At 37.3% G+C, this 15,012-nt stretch overlaps 1 protein-coding gene across 1 annotated transcript in view; it reads right to left on the bottom strand.

The window, feature by feature from the left end:
• Positions 1–425: 425 nt before the first annotated feature.
• The window catches only part of LOC103354807 (probable G-protein coupled receptor 97), a 19,466-nt gene continuing 4,879 nt past the window's right edge, over positions 426–15,012 (bottom strand). The window contains exons 4-18 of the mRNA XM_008278353.1: positions 13,212–13,265; positions 11,818–11,949; positions 11,640–11,666; positions 11,276–11,350; positions 9,967–10,114; positions 9,034–9,196; positions 7,864–7,998; positions 7,664–7,774; positions 7,542–7,578; positions 5,565–5,665; positions 5,248–5,369; positions 3,004–3,272; positions 2,782–2,875; positions 2,424–2,698; positions 426–1,089 (exon numbers count right to left, since the gene is read on the bottom strand). Coding sequence (XP_008276575.1) covers positions 923–1,089; positions 2,424–2,698; positions 2,782–2,875; positions 3,004–3,272; positions 5,248–5,369; positions 5,565–5,665; positions 7,542–7,578; positions 7,664–7,774; positions 7,864–7,998; positions 9,034–9,196; positions 9,967–10,114; positions 11,276–11,350; positions 11,640–11,666; positions 11,818–11,949; positions 13,212–13,265 — 1,910 coding nt within the window. The 3' untranslated portion in view covers positions 426–922. The remainder of the gene's footprint in view (positions 1,090–2,423; positions 2,699–2,781; positions 2,876–3,003; positions 3,273–5,247; positions 5,370–5,564; positions 5,666–7,541; positions 7,579–7,663; positions 7,775–7,863; positions 7,999–9,033; positions 9,197–9,966; positions 10,115–11,275; positions 11,351–11,639; positions 11,667–11,817; positions 11,950–13,211; positions 13,266–15,012) is intronic.

Below are 15,012 nucleotides of genomic sequence, written 5' to 3'. Positions count from 1 at the left end.
ATCTAGATCTTTAAAGGCACTTGCTCGTTCTTCCATGAGAAAAGCTCCATGACCCTTATACTATTCGAGGCTATCTTGTGAAGTCCTAAGTTGGACTCAGCCAGCAATGCCTTGGTTTGTCGCAGGAGACTGACAGCTTAAGGCCTTTGGTGATATGTCATCACAGCAACGTGCTCAGCTGGAGGTGAATCATTTTCTGCTCCCAGTTTTTACTGCCCTGTTACTTTCATTGACCAATGTAATGTTGCTATTTGCTGGGTGAGCTGTGAATTCTTTTGACATTTGTATTTTTTACAAACTTTCAGGAGATCCAGACAACAATGACAGACCTTGCGAAAGCAGGAGAACATATGATGCAGGGAAGGAAGGATTTCTTTCTTCAGGTGGCTGAAATAGAAAAAGCTCTCAAAGAAGCAGAAGCTCTCTTATTGTAAATGTGTCAATATTCCTCAATTTAATTAAGTTTTTTAGAAAAGCTTTGTATATGTTGCATGCATTATATTGCTACTGTAACTGAAACTAAACAAAGAATTCTTGTTTACTCATGTGTCTCCTTCATATTTCAAACAGTGAAAACACAGTTTTACACACAGCAGGTAGAACACGATGCACAATATCTTAAATATCATCTCATTTAACTTTGCTTATGTCTCATCTAAAAAGATTATTATTATTTAATTTTTTTTTACAATATATAACCAACTGAAGATATTGTATGTAAGAGCTGATAAAGCTGCACAAAGTAGTTTCTGGTCTTAACCCTCCAATCTTTGGGGTCAAATTGAACCCAAGGATGAAAGATGTCAGTATATTTGCAGGTAATAGGAGGGTTAAGATAAACTGAAGCTTTTTTCCTATATATTAATAATGATGAATATGCAGCACTAGATTACAATGTTGTACATGAACTCTCCTTCACTCCTCATTTCTTGTTTATCATTTGGTGCGACATGTTGTTGTAGGGGTTCTCTTCGCTTTTCAAGCTGGTTTTTAGAGTGCTGGTGCTGCTGGTGCTGTTTAAGTTGCTCACACCAGCATTTATCTCTCCTGAGCGGCTGGTGTTGTAGTAGTAGATGAAGAGGAAGAAACCTGGCAGGCAGAAAGAGATAGTCATAAGGAAAAGGTACCTTGTGTGAAAATGATGTTACACAGTTTTAAGATTTTTTTTTAGTCTCCTATCATTTTGTTTTACATAAATATGCAGCTTCTGTTTGCCTGTCAGCTTGAAAGGCACCTGATGAGGCTCTGATACATCATTCAGTGCATAATGTTATTTTGCACATATTTCAGCCACAGCTACATTAACTTAATGTTCGAACAAGTGTATTTTTCTCAAATAAATGCAATTTGAGTGGTATTGCTGGAATGAGTGGGGACAGATAGAATGGTTGCATATTGCGAATTTGTGCAATAATAACGTTTTGAGATTTGACCCAAGTGCAATAAAAGCAAGTGCAAACATTGTAGTTAGTTAAACTCAAATCTCTGGCATCATGTTTGCTTTGTTAAAACCATCAGATGGGGAAAAGAGATTGATTCTCTGTTAATTAAACTTGCATTAATGTATGATTTTACTACTTGCGACATTAGAAATAGCTGTAAAACAACAACAACAACAACAACAAAAACATGCTCTAAAGTTCATATAGTAAATGTGTTTGTGAACAGTTGCACATCCAGCAGACACGGAGCAATATTTCTTCTGTTCATATTTGTGGCTCTATTGTCGTGTAAATTCAATAGACACAAGTCAACCCAGGATTTCTGAATCTAACTAGGTCATGTTCACATAAACGGCTCAGTATTGGCACCGGATGACCAAACATGGACAGATGAAGAGCAACAGTGCTAACCACTGCACTAAACCAATATGAGCAATTTAAAAATGTACTACTGGCTAAAAGTAGCCTATTTGCTGTCGCCAAAGTCGGGAAGGAAAGCTAGGAGCAAAATGTTCATATCAATGCTTGTTAGGTTAAGAAAAAGATTGAAAAGGTCTCTAAAAACACTTGCTATCTTAAGAGACCCTCTCAATATCTGGGTCCTAAGCTCTAGGGGAAGAGAACTGGTTTATCAGAAGGTGACATATATGTGGACCTAATATTACAAACATAATGTGCTCTGGAGCAGGTTAGGTGTGCAGCATAAGTTGCATAATCTGAACTCCTGCTCCGTGGTACAAACCTCAGAAGGAAACTACAGATTCAGCTGATAATTCACTAACTTTGTCACCATAAGAGACCTGCTTTATATTACACACAGTCTCTTCATTTATTGCTGAAAATATTAAATAAAGTGGCTTTATCTTGTGTGGAAAGAAGTAAAATCCCACAAAACAGGATCAAAACATACTTAAGGTATAAACAGAAGGATTATTGTTGGGAATGCTGGGTCACACACACGACTGTCACAGCTGCAGATACCGTGGAAAGAGTTGAGGATTGTGAAAATGTAGTAGGCAGCGATCCGGAGGACACCATGGGCGAAGAAGGCAAAACCCCAAGTGATACCCAACATGCAACACAGGCCCAGGATGGTTGCAATGCTTTTGCCATTTTGGTTCACTTGTACATTGACTTTCTTAAATTGGTAGAGCCAGTACAGCATGATGATCAATGTAATAAAGGTGAAGAGGAAAACCAGCGCATAGTAGCCGATGTTGACGATGTAGTGGACGTCGCTGTCTGTTATCCAGCACCTTGGAACACAGAGACAAGTCAGCTTTTCTGAAATTCTGAAGGAAATCTAAGCTGCAGCATTAACAATGATTTCCCAGCTCACATGGTCACGGTGTCTTCAGTGTTATCGGTGTAGATGACCTGTTCACCGTATTTCCCAGCGATGAGCAGGGCAGACACAATTATACTTGGGAGCACTGGAAAAGAAAACAAATGGCCCATTAATCACAAAATAACAGCCAACAGCTAAATGAAAAGTTTGAAATTATGAAGGGGTTCAAAGACTATTCTGTTTTTAAAAAGTGAAATAGTGCTATGAACTCACTCCAGGCGGTAATGCAGACTTTCAGCATGTAATAACGGATCTGAATTGTGCCCCCTGTGTACAGCTGCAGGCAGAGGTGGAAGGCCTGTGCAGCAAACCAGGTGAAAGTGGCCAGCATAAAGTAGTGCATGAGAGCTCCCATGAGCTTACAAACTCCAGAGTTCTTTAGTTTTGCCACATAGCTGTTGGTCAGGAAAGTGAGGTTCAGCAGGAAAATGGCCACCATCAAGTGGATGAGAATGCTCGTGGCTTGACTGGCCGTCACCCTCCTGAGGAGAGAGAGTCATTATTGGAGAAGATACACTGCACACATTCGTTTGTTTTGGGTGCTTGTGACTTTTTGATCTCTAATATCAATTTATTATTGCAACATTTTGAATGTTTTAAACAAATCATGATATTAAGGCTAATGAGCAACTTGTTGATTTTGATAATCATTTAGTTTGAGTAACAGAAGACAGTAGAAAGAGATTTAGGTTACATTGTGAATATGATCAAATTCGGCGAAGCCTCAAGCTGCAATGATTTGTCATTTCATTTTAACTCTTTGAACTTTTTTTTTTTTTTCCTGTTACGTTTTTATTTACTGTCGGCTCATTTTCACTGCAGTATAAAGTCCTGCACCTCTATGGAAACAGCACAACATACAGAGAACTTGAAATGTCGTCTGTATAAAGCAATCAATAAAAAAAAGCAATCAATATCCACAGCTCTTTTCTAAGTGTCCACTCTGCAGACTATGGATACTTTACTTCTTGCATTTTCACAACTTCTACCAGGTCTTCATCTTTTACAGTTCTTTTATCTATTTATTTATTATAGAATCTACTCAGAAAGGTTTATTTTAATGGATTTTTGAATGAAACAAGTAGAATAAAGTCATTTTATTCAATTTAAGCTACCATGTGGTGAATTTAGGCATGAGAGAGATACAATAGATGACTGTGAGTCCTTGTTTACTGAGGCTTTCTGGCAGTACTCCTCTCCACAAGGGACAGATGCTATTTTATTTGCATGAGGTTTTTACTGGATACATAATAAGGTTGTATTCCAAAAATGAGGCCACTTATACAACACTCTCATTTTCCTAAAACCTATACTTTGACTTGATCTTATCAGAGCAATGTTTCACTGGAAACCACACTAATTTACATGCACTTTCAGGACATTAACCAACAAAGAACAGCATTGAGCCATCAGACTGTTGCTTTCTTTTTCATTTATAAAGAATTTATAAAGAGTTTTTAATGTTCACGCGTCCTAGTTCATACAGGATGAGTTAACAGGCTTTTAAACGTGAGCATTTTTTTTTTCAATGCCAGTGCATCGTGACATTATATTTTATAAATTCAAAAAAACCCTGATATATTTAGGTACTTCACTGAGACTGAAACTGTCTTTTTGGAGATATCAGATCTTGCAACTAAGACTGTTTCTTAATTTAGAAATTTTCATTTCTTGTCAAAGTTTTCATTTCCTAATGAAACTTATGTATTCCTGTGTACCCTTATGTGGGATTCTGTGTAGTTTGTATTGTCATGTTATGAGATGGAAGTCAAGGACTGGTCTGTGGAAAAGAATTTCCCCCTGGGGACAATAAAGTCTAAGTCTAAGTCTTCCTGATGACACTGCAGACAGCAGAAAGCTGGAAACACTTGGATTTCTTTCTCCTTTGTTTTTGTTAGCCTTGCCTAAGTCTGAATTTATCAAGTTCTGAATTGCTCCGAATTTTCTAATTAGATGATTCATCTGACAAGTTCTAACAAGTCAATTAAAGCCTAATAAGTTATTGGTGTTCTGATATAATAGCAGAAGTTTGACCAAAGAAATGCATGTTTTTTTTATACATATATATTTGTTTTGAGTGGGGACTGTATTTTTTCACTTCAAAAATCAACAAAATATGCACAACCACAACCTAAAAATCACTTGAACACTTAGATCTCTTTTCTGTGATATCAGAAATTACTGTTCTGTTTAAATGTGAGAACTTGAAAAAAGGGTTGAAAATGTGATAGAATTTGATTTCACAGATGTTTAGAAAAGTTCTTGTAATATCTTCAGAACAGTCCTTTCCAATGGCTTTTACCTCCATCTGCCTTCATCTTTTATAGAAACTGATGTTTCATTTGTGCGTCAGTTTTCACAAACTAAAGCAACAAACTGCAGTGGCTCATTTAGCAGAGCTGGATCAGATCTATTTGATTAAAAGATGCCACATATGTAAAGGTTCATAAATTCTACCTATACAGGAAGTGTATGAAGAGGGCTACGCTGAGGAACAACATGGACAAGCCACAGCCAACTTGGGTGATGATGGTGAGGTGGTTCAGATCAGAACTAGAGATGGTTTCGTTCGGGGGGGCCTGCAAAAAGCAAAACATTCACACTTTTAGGCACTTTGTCGTGTGATTTTGCATAGATTTATCCAGAATGGTTTACGAACAAACTCATTACAAATGGGTTAAAAACAGATAATATGTGAACATCCAGGCACTAGCTTTAAACTGGGAATGCAAATGCAAGTTGGTGTCAAAATATTACAAAAGAGTGAAACACACCAGTAAGACAGCAAAGAATGTCAAATGTGAACACTGGCACGTAATGTTGTCTCCATTCACTACTGTCTCACATCCATCACTAGTCCAATTTGGTTTTTTTCCTACAAGACAAGAATGGAGCATATGAACAGTGCAGAGGAACAGGAAGAGGACTTAAGCATCAGTCAATCTGATTTGCTCAAGTATCACCCAGAATGTATTTGGCCATGGCTTCATGCTCTGCATGAGAGTAGTACATTTGAGACTGGCTCAAAATGAAATTCCAGCTTCGGTTTTCTGTGAAATAATTTCAAATATACATAAAAGCACCATAAAATAAAACAACAAAAACTGTCATCACACACTTGATTTGGCTGTGAGGGCTTATACTTTAAAAATGCCCTTTGATGCACTTCTCTTCCTGTGTTACTGAACACTGTAACATCTAAGATAGCAGTGTATGCAGACTTAGATAAGATAAGATAAACGTTATTGATCCCACATCGGGGAAATTCACATTACGAGTTAACCAGCAAAGTTTGAGCTCCTTTGTTGCTGCGCTCCTGTCCAGTACATAAACACAATATGTGATATATAACGGAATTCAATGCATTCTTTAAATTTTAGGTTAACAAGTGTTTCTTGTTCATCAGTCCGTTAAAGTGACGGGCATTCTGCGCATTCAGACAGGCAGCTGATGGAAGAGAGTGCATATGTGAAAGGGCTAAAATAGAAATGATGAGGTTATTCATGCTGTGTGTGCAGATTGTTGTGTGGAGTTGGGGACGTTCAGGTGGCTATGACCCTAACTTACATGCCAGCATTCAGCAGGCCAACAGCTTGTTTTTGTCTTTCTGCTGTCACCTGTGTCATCATGTCATTTGAATAAAGCTGCATTTTTACGGTGACCTTTAATAGCCAGTTGTAAAAAGGAGTATCTGTGTACTGAGCACACTTTCTAATCATGAAGCCACACCTCGCTGGGATGTGGATTAACTCAGTGGTTGAAAATTTGCCACCAAAAAGTTTTTTGTGCACAATTGGCTAAATTAGGCGTTTTATAACTAGAACAGAGTTTTCCATACATTTGCGTGTTGCATTTATATTGTTGTTTGGCATCGTTGACTGTTTTCTGTCCTCACACCCTGACATTCTAGAACTAATAGTAAACTGAATCCTGTAGGAGTTCTTTCTTGAGTTAACATGAGAAACAGGCCAAATGTTTAAAATCTTTTTTGCAGCATATAAATGATGCCTACACACTGCGTATCTTGCAAGTTTGCAGGCTTTTTTCACTGAAGACAGTTTGACATGTAAGAGTTGGAAAAGCACATTCTGTTCTAATAAGCTGAGCTTTGACATTTCAAGACGTCTTCCAGAATAAAGGTCATTTCAATATCTGACCTAGGTGTTCTGCACTATTTCATGTTGTGTTCTCACTAGCTGTGATTTGGATTGGTGTCCATCATTTTGCTTGTAAATTTCTGACAGTGTCTGGTTGTCGTCGCTGAGTATCTAAAGTGGCCATCAAGGATGTAGTCTTTTCAGTGTAATCTGTCATCACGCTTATTAATTGCCGACTGCACATTTCAACATGTTTTTTCACAATTGTCTACTTTGTGTCAGACTGGACAGATTCCAGCCTGTGGGGCAGTGTGGTTTCAGCTACAGGTGAGAAAATGACCCAAGAAACAAAATTCTTGTAACACATTTAAACAATGCATGGGGGTATTAAAAGGAGGCTTTCATGAGGCTGCAAATCATAGTTATTGACAATGATTTTATCTTATGTAATGATGCTCTCCAGGGTAATAGTAGGAACACTGAGTTCATGTTGCACCTTAATCTATCAGGAAAATGTATAAATTCCACACCTTCCCTGATGATGTATTTGCTGTTCCTTGTTGTTTTGAACGCAGCTTAAAAAGGTTTAATGCCATTGAAGCAATGTCAATATCAATATGGCAACATGCAAGTTATAACTGGGGGAAAAAATACCTTCACCATTCCATGAGTGACAAGTTGGAATCGTTTTCTGTGAACAAACAACAGAACTGCATTAATTATGTACTCTTGAATGAAGAAGTCCAAATAATGTACTTATTTTTTGCTTTACTTACAGGGTTGACGTTCCTAAAACCGATCTCTATTGGGTTAGTGAGATTAGTGATAGGGACTCCCAACTCAATCGCTACAACCTCATCAGCTAAAACAATGCTTTTCCTCGCATCCTAAACAAATCAGAACAACTACAAAATATTAACATAATTGCATAGATATCATTCAGGATAAAACTGATATTTGAATGGTGATTCCTTACCGAAGACAGACTAAAGAACCGGAGAACAGCTGCAAATGGTGTAGTGACGTTTAGACTGACAGCTTTTGCAAAAGCTTCTTTAGGGATTGTAACAGATCTTGAAAATGCAGCCAGATTTTGTTCGAGGTCTATAAACTGCAGAGAAGAACGCAATAAAACATTGTAGTTAAAAACACATTAATATAATTTTAAATTTCAACAGTGGGTGACACTGAAGTGAGCTGGCAGACAAACCCCTGCCATAAACATATTGTAGTCACTACATAAGAATAAGACTGATTTCAGTCAGCCTGCACCTATTGGAAACCCCTACTTTCACACTCCTGTTTTGAAATTTACAAGTAGCTTTCATTTTAAAAGCTTCACCAGCCACAGTTGTGAGGGAAGTACTTAGAACATTAACAAGAAAACACTATTTTGAGTAAGTCTGTCACGTGTAGTCGTCATTATGTGAAATTTTTAGGCACAATTAAACGTTTTTAAATAAATAATATTGCAGCACGTTTACAGGAGTATATCCCTAAGCGACACCGCTTTCATATTAAATGTTTAGAAATAGAATCACTGCATTTTTTTCTGAACTAACAAGTTGAGTTCTTCTTCTCATGAGCCGCTAAAACAAATACTTCTACTGGCTTTAACAGGTTGTGGTTGTAGGATTTAGTGGCATCCAATGGTGAGGCTGCAGACTGGAACCAAATGAATAGCCTTCGCTTCCCCCTCTCTTTCTAAAACTGTAGAACCAATGATGTCCATTGCTTCAGTGTAAAAAATGCAAAAGGCCTTCTCTAGAATCAGTGGTTGGTTTGTCTGTTCTGAACTACTGTAAAAAACAAAACATGGGAGTGAATATATATAGTGGGCTCTGTGGAAGAGGGCACAATGATTGGTGATTATACACTAATAAACAAATAATCATGAGTACAATATTGTGTTTCATGTTAGTTTTTGAATTCTTAAGATGTTTCTAGGACTTTAAACCTAGAGTTAAGGTTGCTGGTTCCCTTTCTCAGCAATCCTTGCTAAGCTAAGCTAATCACGCTGATGCTACATTAGCATGTGACTGAGAAAATCGCTATGTTCAGAGATGTAGTAGTATTTAGTGTTCTGTATTGAGAATGTCGTTGACACAGCTCATATATGTAGGTCAAATAAAAGCAATGTACCCACATTCATGTCGTCATTTGGAGACACATTAACAAAGGATTTTCCATCTAATTCCTCTGGCTCAGGTTGTAGCAGTATTATTCCCTTGGTGTCTTCTCCCACAGATAATGCAGCAGAAGATTCATTCAAGTTTTCAGCCATTTTGCGCATTCCTTTCATTAAATCACTGTTGAGTGACAAAAGAATATCTTACAGATGTAATGCATCACAGTGAAATAGTGTAAAAAAAATGTGATTTTGCTGTTGTATTCTAAATGCAGTGGCAAGAAAATGTGACTAAACGTTTGGGAATTATTTCTATGAATGTATGAAGTTATCTGAAAAATATGGCCAGATAGTACAATTTCTAATTATGACAAATTCATTTACATAAATATGGAAGGCTGAAAAATGCTAAGAAAAGCAATTAAAATGCATAAAATTTCAGCCTTTTCTCCACCACTTTGTACTTTGAGGACCTGTGATAACATTTTACAGGGTTTCATCGCATGTACTCGGGTTACTCTACAAAAACACAAATCTGCTGATTCTGAGCGGCCCGGGTGGGAACTTTTTTGAGATTTGGTTGTTTTTAGATGGACTGACCCAAGTAATGATAATATTAATAATAATAAATCCCAAGAAGGATGGTGCAGAGGTAAGTTCTGCACCTCTCAGGTGGAAGGTTCTTCCAAACCTGGTATCTTTCTGTGTGGAGTGTGTAGGTTCTTACGAGGTGCTCTGGCTTCCTCCCACAGTCCAAAGACATGCTGTGCTTAATTTGTGATTCTAAATTGCTCAGTTGTCTGTTTCTCTATGTGGCCCTGTGATAGAATATAGTGGCCTGTCCAGGAAGTACCCTGCCGTCACCCTAAGTCAGCTTGAATAGGCTCCAACCCCAGTACAGAGGATAAAGCGATGTAGAGAAACTGAATGGATGGATAAAGCATGTCTTACGCAGCTTTACTGGCATCAACTTTTCCTCCTTCCCCTGAAATGTTCTGTGTCAGATGTATTGCCTTCTCAGGGGTTTTCACTGGATTTTTGCAGTTGACACAGGTGCAGCTTGTTTTTGTTATACTGATTCGGTACTTGGCTGATCGACCTGAAAGAGAAGCATATTTAACTTCATCTCAAGTGCATGCAATATTTTAACAACAAACATTTATTGGAATCCAAATCAAGAAGAATAATTTTCCTCTTTGGCAGCATAATTGATAAACACATATCTAATATATTTGAGATAGCGGTAAGATAAATTACTTATGGTACCACTTTTCATACAATTATATGAAGCACTATAAGTTGGAAACAATTTTTTTTCTTTTAGCCCAGTAACAATATTATACAACTCTTCCAGATGAGACCACAATTGGAGTGGTTTCCCTTATACATGAATACATGCTGAAAATATTGCCCATAAATGCAAAAAATATATACATATTTTTTTCTCATAAAGTTTACCTCTGACTGGCACCCTACTCTATATTTTAAAGCTCCTATAGATGCCAATCACAGAGGGGAATCTGCCTCTTAGGGTGAAAAATAAAGGTTTTATAGTTGGTAGACAGAAATTTTTGGACCAAATTGACAGCATCATATAACTGGTTTGTATTATTCTATCAAAGTAGGGTTGTACCATTGCAGACCACATGTACACGTCAATGAATCTATAAAATTTCTGAACTCTAGCTACATTATTTCTAAAGTTATGGCACTTCAAACTCAACTGACTGGCACAAAGAATGCAAAAATCGACAAGACCTCACCCTTCTTTAACAATTTTGAACTCAAAAACTAAAGTTGTCTGTGACTCCAGATTTTACACATGATCAACTCAATCACGATTTAACACTTTTTAAAGAAAATACCTGCCAAAGTGAAGATGGTCAGGCATAGGGCATTAAGTGAATTGAGATGGAATGACCCTATAATGTGTTGTAGAAATGATCAGTAAAGCCATTGGGGGCCTATAAGCCTCCTGTTTTTTAAGGCAGCCATGATTTTACATGATCACTTGCCTGTCTCTGAGTTTATGTCACTGTTGTGATACATATTGTGTTAATCAGTATTGATATTTACAGTTTTAATAGTAGTTTGGTTGAAGAGTTCCTGTTTTGCATGACAGCCATCTTAGAGACGTCGTTCACAGCATGATTAGCATCTGATATTGTGCACTTGTTGGTCGCAGCAAAGAAATACAGAAATAACAGTAGTTGCAGATGCAGCCATATTCATTTTATTGACTTAACTGAAGGGAACTCACCGCTACAGGAGCCTTCTTTATAGGACTGTTCTTTGCACTCAGGTTTTGTTTGCACACATTTAATCTGGCAAGAATCTGACAGAAATGAAGTAACACTGTATTAAACATCACTGGAAAATATAAATCTAGAATAATAACATTGTGTTCTTAATCATTTATTCTAGTTTATTCAATTGATCACTTGAAAGGTGGGAAAAAAAGTCAATATTAGACTTTTGATGTTGTTTGACTAATATTTAAAAAGAAAAAAAATTCAAAGAGACTTAAATGTCATTCAGAGTTTCCAATTTGATGATAATGTTTTTATTAGCTTTGATTTTATCATTTCATTTTTCTATCTGAAGTGTAACATAGATGAACTTACCTGTATCACTATGATTGAAAACACATCCTAAAAAACAGATTAAGAAAAAAGTAACATCAGCTTTTATATTTTTATAGTGTAAATTAGAACTGTTCTTTTAACTATCTTATGGCCTTTGTGGCGCTTGCAACTAGAAAGGTGACTTTGAATAATGTAAAGCACATATCTGCTGTATCACCTGTCATGTTAAACATTGTGGTGTTGCAGTGCGTCCCATTCAGAATATACAGACGCAAGTCATTTTTGACTTGATTTTCTGTCACGTTAAATTGGTAAGACTCTCCATTATTCTCCACTTGAAGGAACATCTCTGGTAAATAAAAACAGAAATGCAGTTACATTTTGATTTAATTGAAATGCTGATACAAGTTTTACAAACTCCAGGATTCTGTGAATATATAACCACATCTTAGAGCAATTCATGAAACAGTTACAGAATTATTTGTGCTGATGCTAAATTAATGAACCAAGAAGTAATTTGCACCATCACGAAATAATAATTTCAGATCTTTTCACGATTGACTGGTGACTTTGTCTCTGTATAATTAACCAACACAAAACGCAACTTTTAAATCACAGCACACCACTTTTCAGAGCATTTTGCATGTCACGCTAACACATTTCAAATTTTCGTGCCATTTTGTCCTCACTGTGAAGAGACAACGTTAAATTAGAAATCACTGACATATAGGTGGCGCTTCAGCCCCCGACCAAACGCAACTGGCCACTTTGTATAAGCATGATCCTAAATATATGATGCAGTTTAACTTTTGAATCTTTTTGCATTTACGTAGCTGGTTAGCAAGTAAAGGATTATGTTAGACAATAAAAGTTTGTAGACCACTAATTTACCCATTTTAGCCATCATTTTTCTATAAATATGACCTTGATCTTTTGAAACTGGATGTAATAAATGAGGGTTGGTTCTGGTTGGAAACCCAAGGACACAACACACGATGAAACATTGCACTTTATCATTTCTTTTACTCTAAATATCACCAAAATGTACCAAATGAATATCGTATTAAATACAAAATGTCTTGGAACTTGCGCCTGAGACCACAAACTCATAGGAAAATGTTTACTCATGTAAGAAATCGAGTGAGAAGTAGGGTCTTTTCAAAAAAAAAAAAAAAGACATTCATTCAGTTGAACTTCTTTTGCAATCAGAGAAGTCACCCCCTGCTGAATGTTACAAAGGTTTAAGGCACTTCAGCACTGACTTCACTTTTCAGACCTAGAGGCTATGTGCTGTGTTGGTGCAAACCACTGACTGTATATATGATATGAGCTGTTATATGACATGTTAAACTCTCCGTGACGGTGTTTTTGAAGCTCAGTGTGGTTGCTCCAGCTGTGTCATCTTAGCAGTGCCTGACTCCTCCTAACCCACAGCTAATCCAAAAATGAGTGAAGAGATGGAACGTGGGTGAAACTGAGGCGGACCATGTAAACCAGTCTGGACCGTGGACTTTCCTATGATGGCACCCACCTGACCTCAATTGTGCATAAATTTAAGTCTTAATATAATTTGAATGGATGAGTTCCATAAAAAAAATTGCCCTCCTGTACCTTGCCGTGTACTTCTGGTTGTGCACTTCTGCAAAAATATTAGGCAAGCATGTCCTGCAGAGAGGTAAAAAAAAAAAGAGCAGTAAAGATGCAGTCCTACATCTCTTAAAACATACTTTTATGCAATATTTTACAGCAGTTTCCAAAAAACATTATATGCAAATAACATCTAATCAAGATCTATTTATTATTTACATAAGTTTAACAGATGCAAATTTGCCTTGTTCGCCTAGTTTGGACTAACTACACTTACAGGACTGTTTTTAATTGGTCAGGACAAAACATACATTCACCTGTTTTGTAGTTCATACTCACTGGGAGTTGAAGCCAATCAGAAGATGCGCAGACAGAGAAACAGGTACAACCAACACAGGTTGCCAATCTATTGCAGGACTAAAGGCTGCGTGAAATGAGCTAGTCCATACAAAGTGTTGTTAAAGCACATCTGAAGTCACAACGTCACGCATAGCAACTGTTCACTTCAGACACTTCTTTCCCCGGTATTTTACGTACTACTAATTAAAGGCATACTGGAAGGCTACCTACAGGGAGGGACCCCATGTTAAAGACTGTCAAAGGGGATAGGGTCAGATTTTGGTGGAGTCAGATGTTCAATATATACAGTGCTGCCCGTTTATTATCATACCGTCATACTGGGATTATGACTATATCTGGGATATTCCAATAAACGGGTTTCAAGAGCACTGAGAAAATTGTGTCTGTGTGACAGAAAAACGGGGGTTGATACGTAAAGTCAAAATGGGAATGTTTTCACAAGGTCAAAGGGACAGTTTCTTTGACGATCAAGACATGTTTATTCAATCGGTTTTATGGTTCTGCTTCAGTGAAATTTCACCTTTGTCGGTACAAAAAGCCACCCCATCAATAAAAGTTAATCAGAGGGTAAACAGAGGATTCACTTATCATGATTAACTAGCTGAGCAGTTCACTTATGAGTGACGACATGCTCTGCAGCAATGCGATTCTTTTTGATGTGCCCTAGTAAATGTCAGACAGTGTGTGAATAACTCAGTGAAGCAGATCTCAGGTGAGCAGGTAACTGACAAACAAACAAACAAACACATTGCCTTCCGTGGCTGACCGGGGTGTGATAATCTGCCACGTATGACCAACGCTCGGCCCGTAAGCTGTAACGATCGGCCGACCGTGACTTTAAATTGGAATCAATTTTAGGGAATTTCATTATGACAAAAACAGGATTATGACATTATTCTATGACAATAAACGGACTGTTTTACTATAGGTTATATAGCAAATGATTCAGCTCTTTTATGATTATAAACGGGATATTCTATAAAGCACTGTACGGTACAGTGCTTCCCACTTAATGTCACTAGCATATGGTACAGTCTGTACCATAGTGCAGGAACTTGGGATCAGTGACGAGTCCAGTTCACATAGAACAATGAATGGTTTGCTGTACTAGCCTATGTGATAAATTTTACGTTGTTGATGGAATATGTGTGGAGAGCCACATAGCAGTTTTCCAGGGCTGTTCAAAAAGCAAAGAAAAAAGTATTTACTCCAGAGTAGATACTTTTTACTACCCCCAAAAATGGCTCTTAAAGTGACCCGGTCACTTCAACGACAATTACTTAACTGGTGCACAACCCAATAAAAGTTCTCTTGCATTATTGTTTGCCCCACTGGCAACGATTACTGGTGCCTACTCATCATGTTTGTGGTCGCAAGTGTCATGTCTATTGATGTTTCCTCCACGGTGATGTATTGAATTAATGCTTTTTGACCAAAAGGGGATTTTTTTCTTTGCAATAACACA

The sequence above is a fragment of the Stegastes partitus genome, unplaced genomic scaffold (genome assembly GCF_000690725.1).
Source record: "Stegastes partitus isolate 25-593 unplaced genomic scaffold, Stegastes_partitus-1.0.2 Scaffold121, whole genome shotgun sequence".
In the NCBI taxonomy this organism is placed as follows: domain Eukaryota; kingdom Metazoa; phylum Chordata; class Actinopteri; family Pomacentridae; genus Stegastes; species Stegastes partitus.
This window is presented reverse-complemented; position numbering and strand designations above follow the sequence as displayed.